The sequence below is a fragment of the Triturus cristatus genome, chromosome 12 (genome assembly GCF_964204655.1).
Source record: "Triturus cristatus chromosome 12, aTriCri1.1, whole genome shotgun sequence".
Lineage (NCBI taxonomy): Eukaryota > Metazoa > Chordata > Amphibia > Caudata > Salamandridae > Triturus > Triturus cristatus.
Genome location: NC_140595.1, coordinates 284,114,189 through 284,133,230, shown reverse-complemented (window position 1 = coordinate 284,133,230; position 19,042 = coordinate 284,114,189). Strand labels below are relative to the sequence as shown.

General features: G+C 43.8%; 1 protein-coding gene across 2 annotated transcripts in view; it reads right to left on the bottom strand.

Annotated features, from left to right (window-relative positions):
• Nucleotides 1–19,042, bottom strand: part of PRCC (proline rich mitotic checkpoint control factor) — a 147,024-nt gene that overhangs the window by 47,819 nt on the left and 80,163 nt on the right. For both annotated transcript variants that reach the window (XM_085637337.1, XM_085637338.1), the window contains exon 4: nt 6,529–6,627. In XM_085637337.1, coding sequence (XP_085493463.1) covers nt 6,529–6,627 — 99 coding nt within the window. The remainder of the gene's footprint in view (nt 1–6,528; nt 6,628–19,042) is intronic.

Here is a 19,042-nt window from a genome sequence, read left to right as displayed (position 1 = left end):
CAAAGGTTTGCCCTGTAAAAAGCGTAAAAGGCTTCAGACGATGGCGCAGCCTACCCTCTAGCTACATTAGACCACTCAGTGGCACTGATACCATGGGCCATCATACTCTTCTTGACAGGGTGACCTCTGTGGTTACGGCTGAATGGTTTTGGTCATTTCAAAAACAATGTTGAGAGTGCTGCCCTGGGCCAGTACTGACCATCAGTAGCCTTGCCCACCTGTTGTGTCTCAGAAGCCTTAGCTACTAAGGTTGTCTTTTCAAGTACGAAGTGGGTGCTTCTTTCTTGCTGGACATGGGTTTTGAATCATTTGTAATAAGGGCAGTGCTGATGTAACACACATATGGACGTTTAGGCTTTGTTAACGTTTTACATTTTTACTAAAATCGCATCAACCCTGGGCCAAAGAGATACTTGGATCAAATGCCATTTTGAGTAGGTGTTGATGGACTTCCGGTTTGAATCTAAAATTCAACGCCCTGGATCAGATCAACATTCATCTAACACAAAGTTGTTTCTGCCGCATCTAAAGCGCTGCTTTCCCTTCCCCAATTACCACAAGAGCTCTCCTCTGCTATTATGGTATCACCTGGAGCAGCTCCTATATCTCCTTACACTAGCAGCAATCAAAATAAGCTGTGTTTTAGCAATACACCAAGCCATGGCACCCATGAGGCTATCCTACTGCCTGAAACCTCCAGCCTTTCGATGTCTAGAGGCAAACCCTCCAACAATGCAGTAACAATACACTACCAAACACTCTGATACAGATAGGGTTTTGTGTGGTCTTGTTCTTCCTTTTGACTTGACAGTTTTGCTCTTCATTGGACCAGGTGGTGCTTAAGAAGTAGGCTGCTTTGTATGTGTCTCAATATAAATTAAGTAGCTGTCCTATGCACTGTAGACAGTTCTTCAGAATCCCTGCCTTCAAGTTGACTAGCGCCATCTTTCTTTGTCAACATGCATTACCAAGGGCAGCTCCTTTATAAGCACTCCTCACGACCTCCTGTATCTTCCTCAAATCCCTCCTAAATGACTTCTTGAAGCAACTTTGTGGGGTCAGTTGGGCCAATACAGACGGAACCAGTTGGTCCTAGTAATGTAATGTACCCGGCACCTTCATTTTCATAGTCCGTTTATCTTTTTGGCATTAAAATAATTTACAGGTCTTACATTCATCTATAAGTAATACAAAAAAGTGATTGTAGAATGCTTGAATTAATCTCAACCATTGATTATTACTCTGGGCTCCATCCCAGTTCCTTCGTTTTTTTTGCCCACTATGCCACCTCAGACAGGACCAAGTATTGTGCCCATCAGCCTCGGTACTTCTTCACTGGGAACAGTGGATTCCGAATTGCCAAGCCAGGTCCATTTTGAAACGGAACAAGCACCCCCAGGCCTGTTTTGACCTATCTGGGTTGCTTAGTAGGGCAGCTTTGCTCCAGTGGCACAGTGAGCATGGGACGCAATTCCTATTGCGCTTCGGCACTGCATTAAGGAATACAAAAATGTGATAGGTGGAATGCTTGAACTGACCTCAGTCACTGGTAATTACTCAGGACCCAGCCATATTCAAATCAACCTTGGTCCTGTTCCAACAGAAACAGGACAATACAAGCTTCTACGTCAGGTCCACTGTGAAACAGAACACATGCAACTCCAAACCGGTTCTGGCTTATTTGGGTTGCTTGTGTTCCAGTCCACTCTTCCAAAATGCCCCCCCCCACCAAGGTAACACTCATAAAACCTGGTAGTTCACTGGAAACGGCTCCCTGTTTAAAAGTACACTGGGTGTTGAAATTAAAATTCACTGCAAAACTCCACAAGTGCTGTAGAGATACAGGGAAGAACTTAGGTTACTGGACTGTTCTCATCATTTAACCTCTTACACTTGAAAGACTCCAGGAAACAACGACCCAGACAGAGTCCTACAACAGCACTTTTAGTTTAGCTGGGTGCCAGACAGAGGCATCCCCAAGCCCGTATCATTCATCTATTTTTTAAGGAGCTTCAGCTATTGCCTCCTGTTTCCCAGCCACACTAGAGTCATCAGTGTTTTTTACCATACCTTTATCCCCTCAAGACACAGAAGGGCTCAGCATGAAAAAAATCTTTCTTGTACCTATCCGGTTTGGACGTACGCTCTATGGGAAGCCTTGGGATTGAGAGATCAACAGTGCAACCCTCTACCAGTGTATAGGTAAACGAGAAACACAAACTTTTGCTGGAGTTCACCAAGTACTCAATTAAGTGTGCTCCTAGCAAGCACCTACACTGTAGCAGATCCATGCTCACAATGCTCAAGGGACATATTAGGGCGTGAAGACTGCCTTGTCCACAGCACGGATTCCTTGTAAGCTTATACATAGAGCTCTTCCTTGCCAAAATGATCCAGCAAACCCATTGGACCTAAGCTGTGGAGATGGCAGGGACACCACTCAGGAACCCAGCCACTTCACCATGGCAGACTCATCTCCTCCCCACCCTCTTCCTGAACCGGCTTTGCCATAAAACCATTTGGTATGCGGGCAAACTTCTTTTTTACTCTCATCCAGCATGATGATCGGTGCCCCCTATTCAAGAGGAGTGCACTGAAACCCGGGAAACCTGGTCACACCACCATTCAGCACCCAGAAAAGGGGGCCTTGCAAGAGCTGCGCATCAAAGCCAATCAAAGTGCCCAGCAAGCCCGACCACCTACATTTTCTATAACGGAGGAGGCACAAGAGGGATTCAGGGCTAAAATGAAGGCTCAAGGAATTTGGAGGGTTTGACTGCTACGAAAACCCTTATGAATTTTCCTTGTTAGAAAATGCCTGAGGCCATGTGATATAAAAGCAGGTGGGGAAAAAAGACTTGGCGAAAAGCGTTTTGGCAAAGACACAAAAAGTCATGAGAGGAGTACTAGCAAGAAGTCTAACCACGGGCAATTGCTCAGGGTAGCATTCCAAATGATCTTTGTTTTGCCCATCATGCCACCTCAGTTTGGACCCAGCCATTTGCAAATCGGTCTTGATCCTGCCACAGTAGGAACATTCAAGCCTGAGCTGCCAAGCCAGGACTTCCCTGAACCAGAACACAAGCAACCCAAGATGGGCTTCGCCCCGCTTGGGGCACTTGTCTATTCAAGGAAATAGACAAGTGCAGATAGCATCCCTCACTTTCATCTTTCATCTATAAATCTAACATGTATGCAGCAAAGGCTGAAGTGGCTGATAAAACCTAAAACGACCAGAAAGATGTCCCCATGCAAGGAGTGACTTAGTACACAGTGCAAAGGTAAGTAGAGCTATGTCTACCCGTCTAATGCATACAGGGAAGGTTTAAGTGTGAGTTGATTCTAGAACACCTTTTATCCATCAGTAGCCTCATAGTACATTTTACATAAAATTAGCATCTCATTAAAAACCTAAATCACAATGCTTTTGTTATTTCAGTAAGCGCAAGTTACTTCTACATTTCAGGGTGGTACCATTAGCACAGGGGCATTCCTATGGTAACTGTACCACCTTTAAAAAAGTGGACATCAGCAGCATCTCAAGTTGTTTCTTGGCTTGCAGGCTTTGAACCTCTGCTCCTCATCAGATCGGGGAGCTCCGTACACCTTTAGAAGGGTAATGTATAAGAGCACAATTGACTCAATACTACTTGATTTTCGGCTATGGAGAAATATGTATGACATGATGGTAGTAAACAGAAGTGATAGAGACCACAATGCTTTGTCCCTCTCTCTGAGGAACATCCCTCTAATTAACAGTTTGGAAGCAAATTACACGCTGGAGGCTCCAATATTTTATTCCAACAATAGATGATGTGCCAAGTGGCCCACCATCATGACAAATTTGACCACAATTGCTAACGTTTATTTCTTAGTCATTGATGTCCTTGATCCTTAAGAAGGTAGCCCCTGGAGGAGTTCCTAATTATAAACATCTTTAATTCCTTAATTGAAGCTCTTAGGAAGTTCCTCTATTAAACTATAAAGCTACAACCCATATATGCCAAAAGAAACACTCTGGTATGATAAAATATGTAGACAAGCCAAATGAAAACAGATTACAGCTAACAGGTATGGCAACAAAGAATTGATAACTGCAGGCAGGAAAGAGTATAAACTAACCCCGAGTGTAGCCAAAAGGAAATTGAAAGAAGCAAATTGGCGTGATCTGGTCGCCACTGCAAGAATGAAGGACAAGGCATTTTAGCATACTAGCACACAAGGCATTTCTAAATCAAGGGAAGAGAAGTTTTATTTTCAACCTGAGGTCTGGTAACAGCATTTTAAAAATCTTTATACTTTGCAGGGTAAGACAAGAGTATGCAGGTGAGGTGGAATCACAGTTCAGTGGCATGATAATTTCCCTGGAAATTCTCCCAGTCTCTTTCACTATAGAGGACACATTAGCGGCAACAGAGGCCTTGAAAGTTGGGAAAGCACTGGGACTGGACAGCATACCAAGCAATCTCATGCGGTCAGTGTATAGCGAATTCTTTTGAATGTGCTATCGAATGCTATTGGTAGGGGAGCGGAGATACCCAATTCATAGAGCGGTGCACAAATAATAAAGATCTATACGAAAGAAGACAAGGATAACCACACCAACTACAGGCCAGTAAGCCTGATTGATAATGCTTAAAAGATATTTAGCATGCAAGTATTGGCTTAAGTGCAAGAGCGGATGAAGAAAAAACGTGTTACCACACCTTCAGGCAATCTTTAGAACTCATACAAGTATTATTGCCCAGGTCTTTATATTTATTCTAATCTTATGGAAGGTAGTTATAATGACCATAGTCATCTCTGTATGTTGCATTTGTTGACATAAGGGCAGATTTTGACATGATACCTTGGGTGTACTCAGACTTGGGAATGCCACCTAATTTACTTGCCCTAGGTAATACGTCTTCATAGTGCTAATTATGCACAACTAAGACAAGGCAGAAAGGGGAAATTAACAGACCACATTAGCATCGTACGGGGGGGGTGGTCTGAGAAGAATCATATTGCACTACTTCATTACATTATATATAAATGGAGTGAATGACATGCTTTCCGGTTGTAACAACGATTCGCCCAAATGGGACTGGTCTGAAAATTCCTGCTCTACTCTGTGAACGACACACTAATAATATTGAAGTCTACCATTGGCCCATAAAATTTGATAGTTTCTCCATTACCTATTAACCGTATGGCCTATATATAAATGTCACAAAAACCAAATCTGTGGGGTGAAGCTGGGGATTACTGCTCTAGAACAAGTAAATGACTGATTATTTAGGGGTGCGATTAGAAAACTGCCAACACACCGGCTCAGAAATCATGATTGTCAGGAAGATTTTTCAAGTTCAAATTAACTTTGGTCATCAAGCAGTTCTTGAATTGTACAGCCAACACAAGCATGATCAATTTACGTATAATTCAGACATGGGATTCTACTAGTGAATAGGTTTTGCAATAAATAGCGAGCTCCTGCAGATTGTTGATGCCTTTGCCCCTACTGCAGATTATGGCATGAGACAGAAGCACATTTCCAGTGTTTTTATTTTATTTTATCATCATTTACAAAAGACGTGGCTAATTGCATGCTGCAGACGCTCTACAGCTTTTAAGATCAGATAATAGTGAGTGAATTGTTTCTCCTGTGTCAAAATATTTATTCCATGCTTGACAGGTAAGACAGAGAGCAAGTGAAGAACTCTACATTGTAAAGATTTTATGCATAAGAATTTACGTCATGTTTTTGATTTTAAATGTTATTCTTAAATGATGAAATGTTGCTGTAAATGCATTCTATGTATGTTTTATGTGGGTTTACCCCGAAATAAACATTATACACATTTTAGGTAGTAAGTCACACTTTACTTGTCGAAAAAAAAACTTTTGTGAAACTCCCTCAGAAGAGTCAAAGGGGCTGGACCGTTCTCCTTAAAGGCTCACTCTGCAGGTGCCTACTGCTCAGCCAAACCTGCAACTTTGCTGACCGGCAATTAAAAGGAATGGAGGAGCTCAGTTAAGGCCTACTGTGTCACCAAATGTTTTCAATAGCTGCCCCTGTGGTACCCCCTCTTCGGACCCAGTCTTCAGGGATTAACACATCTGAACCACGATTTGCCCTTCCTGGTCATAACCCTCACCGGGGTATGTCAGCCCTCTACCAGAATAGCTGACAAAATCTGGGGAAACTCCTTGCTATTTATTAACAGGTGACAATTTTGGCAACATTGGTGACAAAATACCCTAGACAGTCATGCTGCTCCCAAGGGTTTTCATAAAGACATTTTGAAGGGGTCTTGTTTAGCACTACTTACAATACAAGGTAGGTATCGACTCCTGGCACATAGTAAGTGTTTCATATAGCTTTTTATGGATACAGCTGCAGTAGAATTAACCATTCGCAATGTTAATGCTTGAAAAAAGCAGTGTGGCAAAATGGGAATTCGACCTATTGCACAAAATTGTATTGAAAACAAACAGCTAATGCATGTGTTATGCTAAGATAATTAGTGGTATCATCATTCGCCTTACCGCTTCATCGTCTATAAAAGATGATGGTTCAGCGACACGTTCAGTAGGTGATGATACGACTGGATCCGACTCACCATAATAACCTGAAGCATAGTAGTCCTATAAAAAAGTGATAAAAGTAACACATCAGTTAAAGAAACAAAGTTGAATGCAAACTTGAAGCAGACTTTTGCGCTCAAGATCTGAGCCAAATGAAAAAAAGTGATCACGGCACAAATAACATAACGGTAAAATAAAAAAAATACGTGCACGTCTTCTAAACTGCCCCACAATATTAGTATTACTCTCAAAATGATCGTGGTTGCTGAAACTTGCTAGCATGTGTAAAGTAAACAGCAGATAAACAACAATCAACATGCACGCCACTAAATGTTGAGCAACACCATTATTCCAAATTGTATTTTTCCTCTGCCTTCGTTTACTTTTCTCCATAAAATATGATCAGTATTTAGCTCTGTTCGGCCTTTTTGTTTACTTTTAAAAAAAGGTTTCAATGATTTTTAAATTTTGCACTACTACCTCACATTACAGATTTTTACAGAAGAAACAATGAATATTATATGCACAATGTTGCAACCAAATCCGTATGCATATTCAGTAAATGCGTCCTTTTGCGAAAGGTCTGGATAATTATGTCCCTCTTATCATCCCACAGCCGGCAGTTGCTCATCTTTCTCGGTCACCAAAGCATTTCACTTACTCGTGCGACTTACATGACATGTCCAAACTTATTTCCAGAAAATGTTACAAGTTTATCTGACACACTGTCGGATTGCCGGAGAGGCGTCATGAGAACATGAAATAAATGTTTTACGAAATACCTGCATAAAATCAGCAAAGCAACTGAATAACGTGAGAAATTCAAAGAAAAAATAGATAAAACAATCCGCGGGACAATCAACCAACCCTTGAGGGACCCTGAATTTATGTGAAGGTCTGCCTACATCATGTCTTTTTGTGCGCTCTCAGTGGTCAAAGTCTGTGCAGTGGACCATATAACGAATGCTATTTCGTTTATATCTTGCTAAGTCCTGATTCAAGAAAAACATACAGAAAATGACCAAGAAGGGGCATCTTTTAACGCCTCCATGATCTCCAACATCTACCAAGTGGGAGACTGGAGGCATATAGCGCTTTAGTCAGATTCTTCTCCTAGCAACATTCCAAGCACTATCTGGCCACTGACAGTAGTCAATGTAGCGTACCTATCAGACCTTTTGGTTACATTATTAAAGCCATAGTAACTGCGTTCCTTCCAACATCTGGCATGGCAAAGTCTGCTTCTACAGACAGGTGTCAGCCAACCATCCAGTGCAACTGCGCTTCAAAATATAGCTCAGCACAGGGCAACATGAGCTTCATGGGCGACACCCTATATCGTCTTGTCTTCCATTTTAGGTAAACCAGCAGTTTTGATAGCCCCCTGAAGGTCTTTAGCAACAACACTGGCAGATTGGTGAACAACTGTAGCGCCACTATTTTAATCAAGGAGATTCTACCTTGTACTGAAAGTGGGTGTGTAATCCAGAAGAAGAAGAAACCTTTTAGGGCCCTCATCACTCTCCATGCGTTGCAGTCAATTTCCCTTACAAGTCTGCGTAGATGTATTCCTAAGTATCAGAACATTCTAGGACACCCAAACAATTAATGATGGGAGCAAACAAGATTTTCACCAGTCAATCTGTAATCCAAAAATACCCCCAACCCTCCAATTCTTTTATTAAAGTGGTTAGGCTGTGTGTCACATCATTTACATATAGTTATATATATATATATATATATATATATATATATATATATATATATTTCAGCCATTCAGGGCGTTATTTCTGTGAAAAACTCGAGTAATAACAACCCAATTGGGGTACAAATTAGCAGGGGGCATAAATGAACACGTTTATGATCAGCAAACATTGTGTTTTCATAAATTCAAAAGCAACATGCATAGAATTCTGTTTACTCAATTGCGGATTGAAATGCACGAATACATTTATGATTTACAAATATTATGTCTTTATAATTTGAGAGTAATATGTAAAGAATTCTGGTTATATATTTAGGAATTATAACGTGGAACCCATAGACTTTATGTCTTAATCGAGTACTGAGAATTGTGGCATGACATAGTGTTAAGATGGCCGACAATTTTCCCACATTGAATATCTGTTTATATGAAGTCCGCTTTTCATTTCCATTTTGCTATGATCATGGCAACCAATCAAATGCTTAAATAGATAATGGAAACTGAGCACTATTGACATTGACGAAGGCCAGGAGGCTGAAACGCGTTTGTCAGCAGATCGTGTACAGATCGTGTTTTGCAACGAATTAAAATAAATTACTTAATTGCATTTGACCAGAGTGCGCAGCAATCTTTGAAACTGTGGCTGAAATTGATTCGCGAGTTCCGCCCTCGCGGCTGGAGCACCCGCTGTGCTGGGAGCAGGATAACTGACGGAGTACGTGGAATATATATATATATATATATATATATATATATATATATATATATATATATATATATATATATATATATATATATATATAGTCTACATATAATGAAATAAACATTGTGCCAGATATTGTAATGCTGCCATGTTTACGATCACACCTTATTACCTTATTACGTTTGTCAGGTGCTACATCACCAGAGCGAACACTGGCGATAGAGGGCATCCCTGTTGTGGTATCCCGCTTACGATACATTACCCTACAACTTTGCCTATGCAGACCGTCACAGACAGCGGGGTGTACAGTAGAGTGATCCACTTCATTATATTATCTTTAAAGCCCATGTGTCTCAATATACCAAACAAGAATTCTGATTTGTTGGAGCCAAATGATTTCTCTAGGTTTAGTATATATACAGCGCACTGATAGGTTGTAGTTTCAAGGACGTGAAACTGTCGTGTAATATTGGAGGATACGTTTGCCCCCAGGGCAAACCCACTTTGGGTCAGGATGAACTATTGAAGGCAAAATCCCATCAGGCGATTTGCTATTATTTTACTCAAAATTTTATAAATCAGTTTTCAGTAGTGATAGGGGCTCCTGGTATGTCCCGTCAAGTGGATACCTTCTAGAATTAACAATTGAATGGTCATAGTAAATGTCCATTTTCTATAGCTGTTACATATATGTTCCCTATCATGGGAGCCAGAAAGTTCATGTAAGTTGTATAAAATTCCACAGGGAGCCTATAAGCTCCCAGGGTTTTGGCCCTTTCCAGTTCCGAGAACACCTTCCTTGCTTTGTGGATAGCAACCAATGCCTCCAGTGTGTCTGCTTGTCAGAATATTTGCCGAAGCTATGTAGTCAGTTAGTGATATGCCAATTCTATGTCAGGATTAGAGGCGAGGATCATGCTTCATCTTCCTTCACTTTAATATAATTTCTCAAAACAGCACCCATTTTAACATTCCAGAAAAAACTCTTTTCCCAAGAACACCAGGAAAACATCAACAGTTTAAGAGTTCATCCTTGTCCATAACTCAGGGTCCCATGTAGCCCTTCCTCACTACCTGGGCTCCCTCTTTCTTCACTGCTCAGCAGCCAATCAAGTGCTCTTCCTGTTTCTCTGGGGGATTTATTCTCAGTTGTTTTTCAGGCTATGTTTAATCCTCTAATACTGTGCGAAGTGTACTTTTATGTATTCCACCTCCAGTCAGTACCGCTGTTACTGTTTAATTTCCTTTTCAGAGCTCGGATCTGGCAGCAGGACCGCTATTGCAATCCTCATGCGGCCAGGGAGCGTCTCGTTCCCCTCTTCACAGCAGGGGACCGTGTTATCAGACCCACAAGCCACAGAGCCTTGTTCCCCACTGCCAAGGGTTACAGCTAGTCAACCAGGTCTGTATCTTTCCCGCATCTGACTTCTACCACATCAGCAGGGGTCTGTAAGTGCAAGCACCGCTCGCATAGACGGCCATTAAGGCAGCATTGCAATGCGTATTTCCTCTCAGGTTTCAGACACGTCCTGGCAGGTGAGCCTGATTGAAAAAAAAGGGCAGGAGCATGTCTGAGGATCGGTGCATCCCAATCGTGTGCTCAGGCCCACCCACAGTCTGGGTCTCCCCAGCTCCAAATCCTGCACAAGTGCCTATGTTGCCTCAAATCAACACCTCATGTGTCTGCCCACTGACTTTCTCACTGTGAAGGGCCCCTGATCTGACACAAAGACATACGATAACACATATGAGAAGGAGGATTCACTTGATTATCTGCAATGGGACGAGGATTTTTATGAGGCAGTGGATAGCTCAATTTATAGGGTGTAAATGACCTAGTGGGGCCTATGGAACAGCGCTTCTCTGATAAGACTGCACAGGAGTCCGCCAAGCTCGCCAAGGTCCAGGCCCAGATACTGAGAACGCAAACCTCCCTCCCCCTGTGGACACCCCCAAGGGATGTTTCACGCCACCCTTAAAAACAGAAGTGTGAAGAGGGGGCAGACAGGGACACTTTTGTGCATCTCAAAAGGGCCTTTATAGCCAAATCTGTCCCACAGGAGTCCACACCCCCGGAGCCCCCCTCCTCTCCCTCCCGCGCCCCCTCGCCCTCACACACCCGGACACCAGGTTTACCATTCCCCTGTGGACTCTGAGAAGGAGGCTGGCTCTTTGAGACCCTGGTGTCCGACCTCGGCACCTTCCCCACAGCAGGCATGAGATTCGGATATGTTGGATCCAGGCAACATTATTCACCAGCAGTCTGTGGTGTGGGCCTCGGGCGACAACGTCGCTAAGTTCATCACCAGTCGCCTCCACAAGCCTTTAGAAAAGAAAGCCAGAAAGTGACTCAGGGAAGAGTGCCCTTGCCCTACTCTGAAGGCAAGCTGACCCTTACCCCAGACATCAATTCTAAAATGGCCACCATTCTATCGAAGTACATGAAGGACCCAAAAAAGGGCATAGACAGGTCATGGAGCTCATGCCAAGATAAGTTACTAGATGACATAGGTCCCATGACCAAAATCCTGGACATGGCAGAAGAGGCTAAAATTTAAAGAGCTCTAATCTTCCCAGTGATTGTCTCAGACTGGTGGCAGCATGCCATCATTTTTATGGGTAATCCCAACTGCACCCCTTCAACGGAGCGTCGGCGCTCGTTACTCATTAAGCTCGACCCCAAATTAGGAGACCTGGCCTCCTTGGAGGTGGGGGCTGAGGCACAAGGGGGTCTTTTCGTGGTCCCCTTCGTCAAGGAGCTTGGAAAGTTTGTGGCAACCTTCACCTTGCCGGATAAGGCGCAATCCAATATCAAAAGTATTTTCACTCCGTGGGTTTTCCAGGGGGCCCACCAAACTGCCCTTCATATTAAACCCCTCCCCAGGGACATGACTACGGGCGCGACCAATACCAAACTAATGCATGTTTCACCACCCCCACATTTTTTCCCCTCACGCACTCTCACTATTAGTGATCATAGGCGGCATCTACTATACTCCTATTGTGTATCACACGAGCATTGTCTCGCGCTCAATAAAGTTTTCCATACACAAAACTACACCCAAGATGGCCGCCCATCCAATTACAGGTCTAGTGTTATACATAAATACTGGCAACCCGGAAGTGACTGTTACGGGGTCCTTGAGCTAGGGTAGGAGGACGGCAAGTTGCTTCTCCACACCCGTGAGTATGTCATTACTGTGGTCTCCCGCTCTCACTACCGGTAAGCCTCATTATTGCCAACTAACTATTCTTGTATGCACCTATTATCCCTTGCAGACTACCAGAGCAACGTGGTGCTCTGGCCATCTCCATCAGCCTCTTGACGGTGTACTAGGGGTGAGTCCTGGTAGTTGCCAGCGAGTTTGTGTATGATTTACAGTATGCGTGTTTGTTCACTCCCCTCCATGCACGCACCTTAAGACCGGCGCTTGCATGCACACCACGTTCCACCATTCTGGCGACTTGGTTAATAATTGTTATTTCAGTGCCATTTATACGCTACCGAGGTCTGCCTTTACTGAGACCCTGTGGGTCACCTTACAAGCAGGGTATCCTTCGTCCTGTTCGGCAGATTTAATTGAGCACCCAACACTTCTCCCCCCCGCATCAGTCAGGAAATCAGTCAACACACTTATGACCTGCCACTCCCCTGCACGCGCGCACCTCCATTAAGAGTAACCAGCGCCAGAACGCACACCGTGGTTTGCTTTTTCTGCAACCTGGCAAATTGATGTCATTACGGTGCCTTCTGAAACGCCGCCGAGCACCTCAGTGGCCGAGACCTTACGGGAAACTCCATACTAGGGTCCCCCCGTTACGATCAGTTGACTCGACATGAGCACTAAGCACGCACCCATCAGGCCACTACCTATCTACGTCTCAGTCACTCTCAGTGCCTGGACCCCTCCGAAGCCTTTCTAGCGTTCCTGCCTGCGGATTACTATTACTATTTACCCGAGCACTTATGGTTGTTCCCTATCTCACTGAGCGAGCAGCTGTTCTTGCCTTGTAAGCGTTAGATCTCTCTCATCGCTAAAGTTCACTCTCACTTGAAGTGCCCTTAGTAGCACTTGACCACTATGCCTCAGCACTACTTTTCTCAACACTTACGGTATGCATTGTTTCTATATGCTACAAGCATATCTTTTTCATGCTTAAATGCTTCATGTGGTTGCTATAATGAGTAACCCATATTGCTTTATCCAACCCCCCGACCCCCCGTTTTTGTTCCCTTTCAAACAGGTCTACTAAATTCCCCAGTATACGTCAACTAGGACATTTCTACCGCCCCTGGTAATTTAGAATGATTATCTGAATACCAGGCGGTAGTGCACAAATCTCACTTTTTCTTTAAACGGTCCTGAAGAAGTGCCAATTGACCCGTTAGGGGCAAGACTAGGCACAAAACATGTTGACTTTCCACACATAAACCGCCCCTTAGGAACATTATCGTCCACACAGGGGCTCACTCTTGCTTTTAGTAAGTGTAGAGCTACCTTTCTATTAAAATTTGATTCTAGAGGACTGCTCTACACCTATTTTATCCTATTTCATCTCACTGTGCACTACCTACCCCCCACACCCGCACGCACCTTATGGCTTCTTCTTCAAAAGATCCCCGACAAAGAGCCCCGGTTTCGGAAGCCCGTCAGGCATTGCAGCGCCGGCCTGACGAGGGGCAAATGCCCTATGATGAAGGATGACACCTTTCGGGGTGCGTGAGGGCATCACGAAGAAAGACCTGTCTTCCCTCCACACTCACATAGGAACTGCACACCTTCTTTAAATTCTAGCCACATTTGGGAGCCTTTGTGAAGGACCTCATAACCCAGCTCTCAGTCCCCCCCCCTTTTGAAAATCACCAACTTTTATCCCACACAAGGCCAGCACTTATGAGGTCAAGGTGGATACAGAGGACAAGCAGGTGGTGCGCGTTCTTCCCTCTGCTCAGTTTTAGGTTGGGGGGGATGCACTTGCCGGATTTCCATGCGGTCTGTGCCTCCATCACCTCGGATAAGTAGGAATTGCAGACGGAGCAGGGCTTTCATATAGAATTCTACAATTGCCCTTTTCAGGATTCACACGCTCGTCCCATTTGTTCCTCCACTCATGACGCGGCGCTCCAGCGCTTCTGCACAATGGAGCCATCTGTCGCCCAGGCCTGCACCCCAATGTTTTCTTACGCAACATCTTTTTGGTTGACAAGTTCAATGGCGGCCGCCACCCGGTCAATCAACCTCCAAGACTTCAACAAGTGGCTGGTGTACCACCACTTCAAAATTGAGGGAATTCGCCTCCTTAGAGGTGTCCTGCTTCCATCGGATTGAAAGGTGTGCCTCGATTTGGACGTCCATTCCAACTTTCCCTCCCCATCGCAGATTCCTGCAATTCCGATGGCCCAAACAGATCTTCGAGTTCACCACGCTCCCTTTTGGCTGGTCGTCGGCGCCGCGGTGCTTTACCAAGGTCCTCAAGCCAGCAATATAGTTTCTCAGGGCACAGCGCATCCACCTAATTGTTTACCTGGATGACATGTTACTCATGGTCCAATGCCCCAGGAAATTAGTTGCCTGACTTCAAATCTCAGGAGATGTCCTGAAAAGCCTGGGTTTTGTGACTAACGAGAAAAAGTCACTCCTCTCTACCTCCCAGTGGGAAACTTTATTGGGGTCTGTTGTGGAATCCACGTCGGCATTGCTGAGCATTCCTTCTTGGAAGATCGCCCAAAATAAGTCACAAATTGTGTCAGACGCTGGTCAGACCCTACACGTCTCTCCGACAAATCGCTTGCCTGGTAGGCATCCTCTTCTCCTCCATCCAGGCAATTTTCCCAGGCCCGCTTCATTACCGGGCCTTGCAACGCCTAAAGGCACACCACCTCTAGATGGGCGTTACGTACACCCAATCGGTACACCTAACCGAAGAGGCCAGAGAGGAGATCGCATGGTGGTTAAATCATATGGAGGCATGGAATGGAATAGCGATATTCAGTTCCGTTCCCGATCTGGTCATCCAATCGGATGTCAGCAGGTCGGGCTGGAGTGCCCGCTGTGGGGAATTCTCCACAGGAGGAAGTTGGTCATTAGAAGAACAGAGTCTACACATAAAATGTCTAGAGCTCTTGGCAGGGTCGTTCGCAGTCCACTGTTGGACCAAGGACAGGATACAACCCTGGTCCTCCTAAAGATGGACAATGTCTCGGTGGTGAGATATATCAACCACCTAGGGGGTACTAGATCCTGGGTACTAGCAGACTTGGCGAAGGAGTTCTGGAACCTATGCCTGGAGCATCACTTCTTGGTCATGAGGAATATCTCCCGGGTCAAGCCAATCAGGTGGCAGATTGGCACTCAAGACACCTTCACGTTTCCAGCCCGAGTAAGCTGGATCCTCAGGTCTTCAAGGAGCACTTACCCTAGTGGTGCCCGCTTTTGATCGACCTGTTCGCGTCTCTTCTGGACCACCAGCGTCCCTGGTTCTTCAGTTGGAGACCGACCCACAGGCGGTGGACATGGATACGTTTCTCCAGGACTGGAGCCAGGAACGGGGCTATGCCTTTTCCCCATTCTCAATGATCACTCGGTCATCGGATCTGATCCACCAGCAGGCAGCAGACGTGGACAAGGTAACATCCTCGTGGAGGTTGCCAGTTTAGTTTCCGGTTCTTCTGGAAATTTCTTGGGATTCTCCAATCCGACTCTCCACCTTCCATATTCTGTTGAATCCGGACCAGGCCCTGAATCTCCTGATATCAGAGGGTTCCCTCCAGTTAATGGCTTGGCGGATTACAGGCAACACTGGTCAGTCCCGGGCCTTTCTGTTCAAGGCATGGGCGGACAGTACCAACAAACGTTACCACTCTGCCGTGGTCGCTGATATAGTGCAGGTATTACATTTCTTGTCCGACCTGGCATCGGATGGCTAGGCCTACCGCTCGATCAACACAATTAGATCTGCCATTTCAGCAGGGCATGCTCCAATAGATGGAACCATGGTCGGGGAACACCGTTTTGTTTGTCGGCTGTTTGCCAAAATCAGTCTTTCCCTACCGCCTTAACCATGCTATTCAATTCTGTGGGACGTAAATTTAGTCCTGAACATTTTCTGTCCCGGTAATCGAACAGGTACCTATCCCGAAAGGAACTTTCGGCCAAAATTGGCTATGCTGCTTTACTTGATTTCCTGTAGTCAGGTCTCAGGTCTGCGAGCCTTAGACGTTCCGCAAGTGTTTTCCCCAGAAGGGGTAGTCTTTACCGTATGTCGAAATATCAAGTCGAATACTCGTACAATTGCTTACCCTTCATTCCTGGACTCTACCAAAATATGCGTTGCACGTTGCCTGAGGGCGTATGAAGAAATGACTTAAGAGGTCCGCCCTACGGGCGAAAGACAGCTACTCATTGCATTATAAAAGGCGGTTTCCTCTCCCACTATAGCTCGGTGGGTCTATTGGGTCATGCAAGAAGCTGGCATGGACACTAAGAAGTTCAGGGAGCATTCCGTAAGGGGAGATATGGCCTCAAAAGCTTTCGGTCTGGGGACGTGTAAGGAGGACCGGATACGAGTGGCAGACTGGTCCTCTGATTGGACCTTCAAGAAATTCTATTTTAAGCCAGTGGTGGAGGTGGCTCAGATGGTGTTGAGTACGCTTTGAACTAACATAATCCTCGCCTCCAGTCCAGACACAGAGTGAAAATTTGCCTAACAACGTGAAGGTAAGTTTAAATTTTATTAAGGACACAGAGTCGAAGATCATCCCACCCAGCCTTCATCTTGATGCAGACCCTCCCCGTATCGGAGTAAGTAAGGCTGTTATCATTACAAAGATTACAATGGAATCTATTGCTGTCATGGTGTTCATGTTCTCTGCCTAACAAAATTGTACATTATTATGTGACGCGTTTGAATGAAATTCGATCGGAGCTTTTCTGACATGGTGTGTCTTTTCAGGAAACAATGGATCGAAACGGGACTCGTGATGCAAAACTGATGGCGTGATTCATGCGAAGAAAGAAGGAGCCCAGGCAGTGAGGAAAGACTATATGGGACTCATGAACAATGAAGAAGGACTCAATCTGTTGATCTTTTCCTGGTGTTCATGGGAAAATTGTTTTTTCTGGAATGTTAAAATGCCTGCTCTTTTAAGAAAGGATATCAAAGTGAAAGAAGATAAAGCATAATCCTCGTACCCGTGTACTTAATAGAATTGAAATTTACCTTCATGTTGTTAGGCAAATTTTCATTCCCCACACCTATCATTCTACCAATCAAACGTATGATATAGGAATACCTGAATTATTTTCTTTCAAGAATAAACGAACTCTTTTCTTGTTACAAAACCTCGCGATGGACAGTGTCAGTATCAGGTCTAATTAGCCAGACAAGCAATCTTACTACTAACAGAAAATGCTAGGAGACAGATGTGAGAAATTAGAACAAAGAATTTGAGCTGTAGGCGATGCTCATGCTCCCATAATAAAATGCTATTCTTCAATTACAGTAATTGAGGATTTCAACTAAATTCAAATTGGAAGACTTGAAAAACCAGTCCTGATCAAACTTGAGACTGGGGGGTGGGGGAGTCCCAGAAACGTATTTGAATAGGGTCTACATAATTGAAGAAATCACAAAACCCATTTACAGTACATTCTTCGAAGACTCACATACTGATCTTACCATTGCTATAGAGCACAAAGTGCCATCCACCCAGCCAAAGATAGAGACAAACCATGCACAAAAGTGTTCTATTAGCAAGACTACAGTATTGAAGAAAAGATTGTACATAAAGCAATTCAACTAAAATCCATTGATACAGGAGATTTTTCTTTCAAAATCTTCCCAGATGTCTTTTAGAGTCTTCGCAAAGACGCTGGAAATTCGAACAAGCCTCTGAAAAATTCAGAGTGCTGGCTTCTCATACGAAAATTCAACATCCTGTCAGATTAAGGGTTTTATGGTCGGGCTGTTTTCAAATACTAACAGAAGTATCAGCGGTAGAAACATTTCTGACCAGTGTATCTATATCTCTATATCTATGCAGGTTCCTGGCGCATTCATCCACTTCCAAGCAGGCGAGGAGGAAAGCAAACAGACACCGGTCGTGCTTCACAGAGATTTATTTAGACAACAGCGGCATAGCACGTCATTACGTGTTTCGGCCAGCAGGTGGCCTTGATCACATAGGTTAACAGCCAAACTGAATATCCTTATATACACAACACTAAGTGAACATGTGATACTAAGCAATGATCGACATAAAAGAAATATAGGTGGTGATAACCACTCTATAATGGGAAATTTCTTATGTTTAAATTGGAATGCATCTTTTAATTTGTCAAGATTGCAATATTCGTAAAAGATATACGAAATACATGAACATACAGTTTATATAAAGTGCAATTTTTTGTTGTGCAAAATACGCAAGTTGAAGTGCAAATAGCAGTAGTATAGATGTGCAAAATACGCAATTGGAGTGCAAAATACAGACAATTGCTAAAAGATATAAGGACACAAGGTAACCATTGGAAAGTGCAAAATACATTTGATAAAATCCTAAATATGGTTAGATAAAGGGCAATTAATGCTTCTCAATTATCCTTGTTCAAAATGCACAATAATGCCGAAGCTAATGTACAAGGCAACAATATTAAACTGATTTATAAATATTCATGAATGAAAATATAAAACATGTTACTGGTGTTTAGCTAAAAACACTGACAATCAAAGATGTCGATCATGTGAATATTGGTCCACCAAAGAAATCAAAGTGCAAAATGTGAACAAAATAAGAGGATAGAGAGGCAAGGAGAAGCGAAAGAAGAATAAGCTTAGAATTGGAAGTGGAGAATATTGAATGTAATAATGAACATTTATATAAATCCAAATCCAAAGGCTAGTTCAATAAACATATGCACAAAAATAAATGTGTCATTTGAGGGTCTTCAGTGGCGATAGTTCCAAAATACATGGTTGTTTGATGGTACCATAAAAACCAAATTATGTGGAACATCAAATAAAAGCGCCGAAGACATCCGCACCATAAGGGATAAGTAAAATAATCAGGA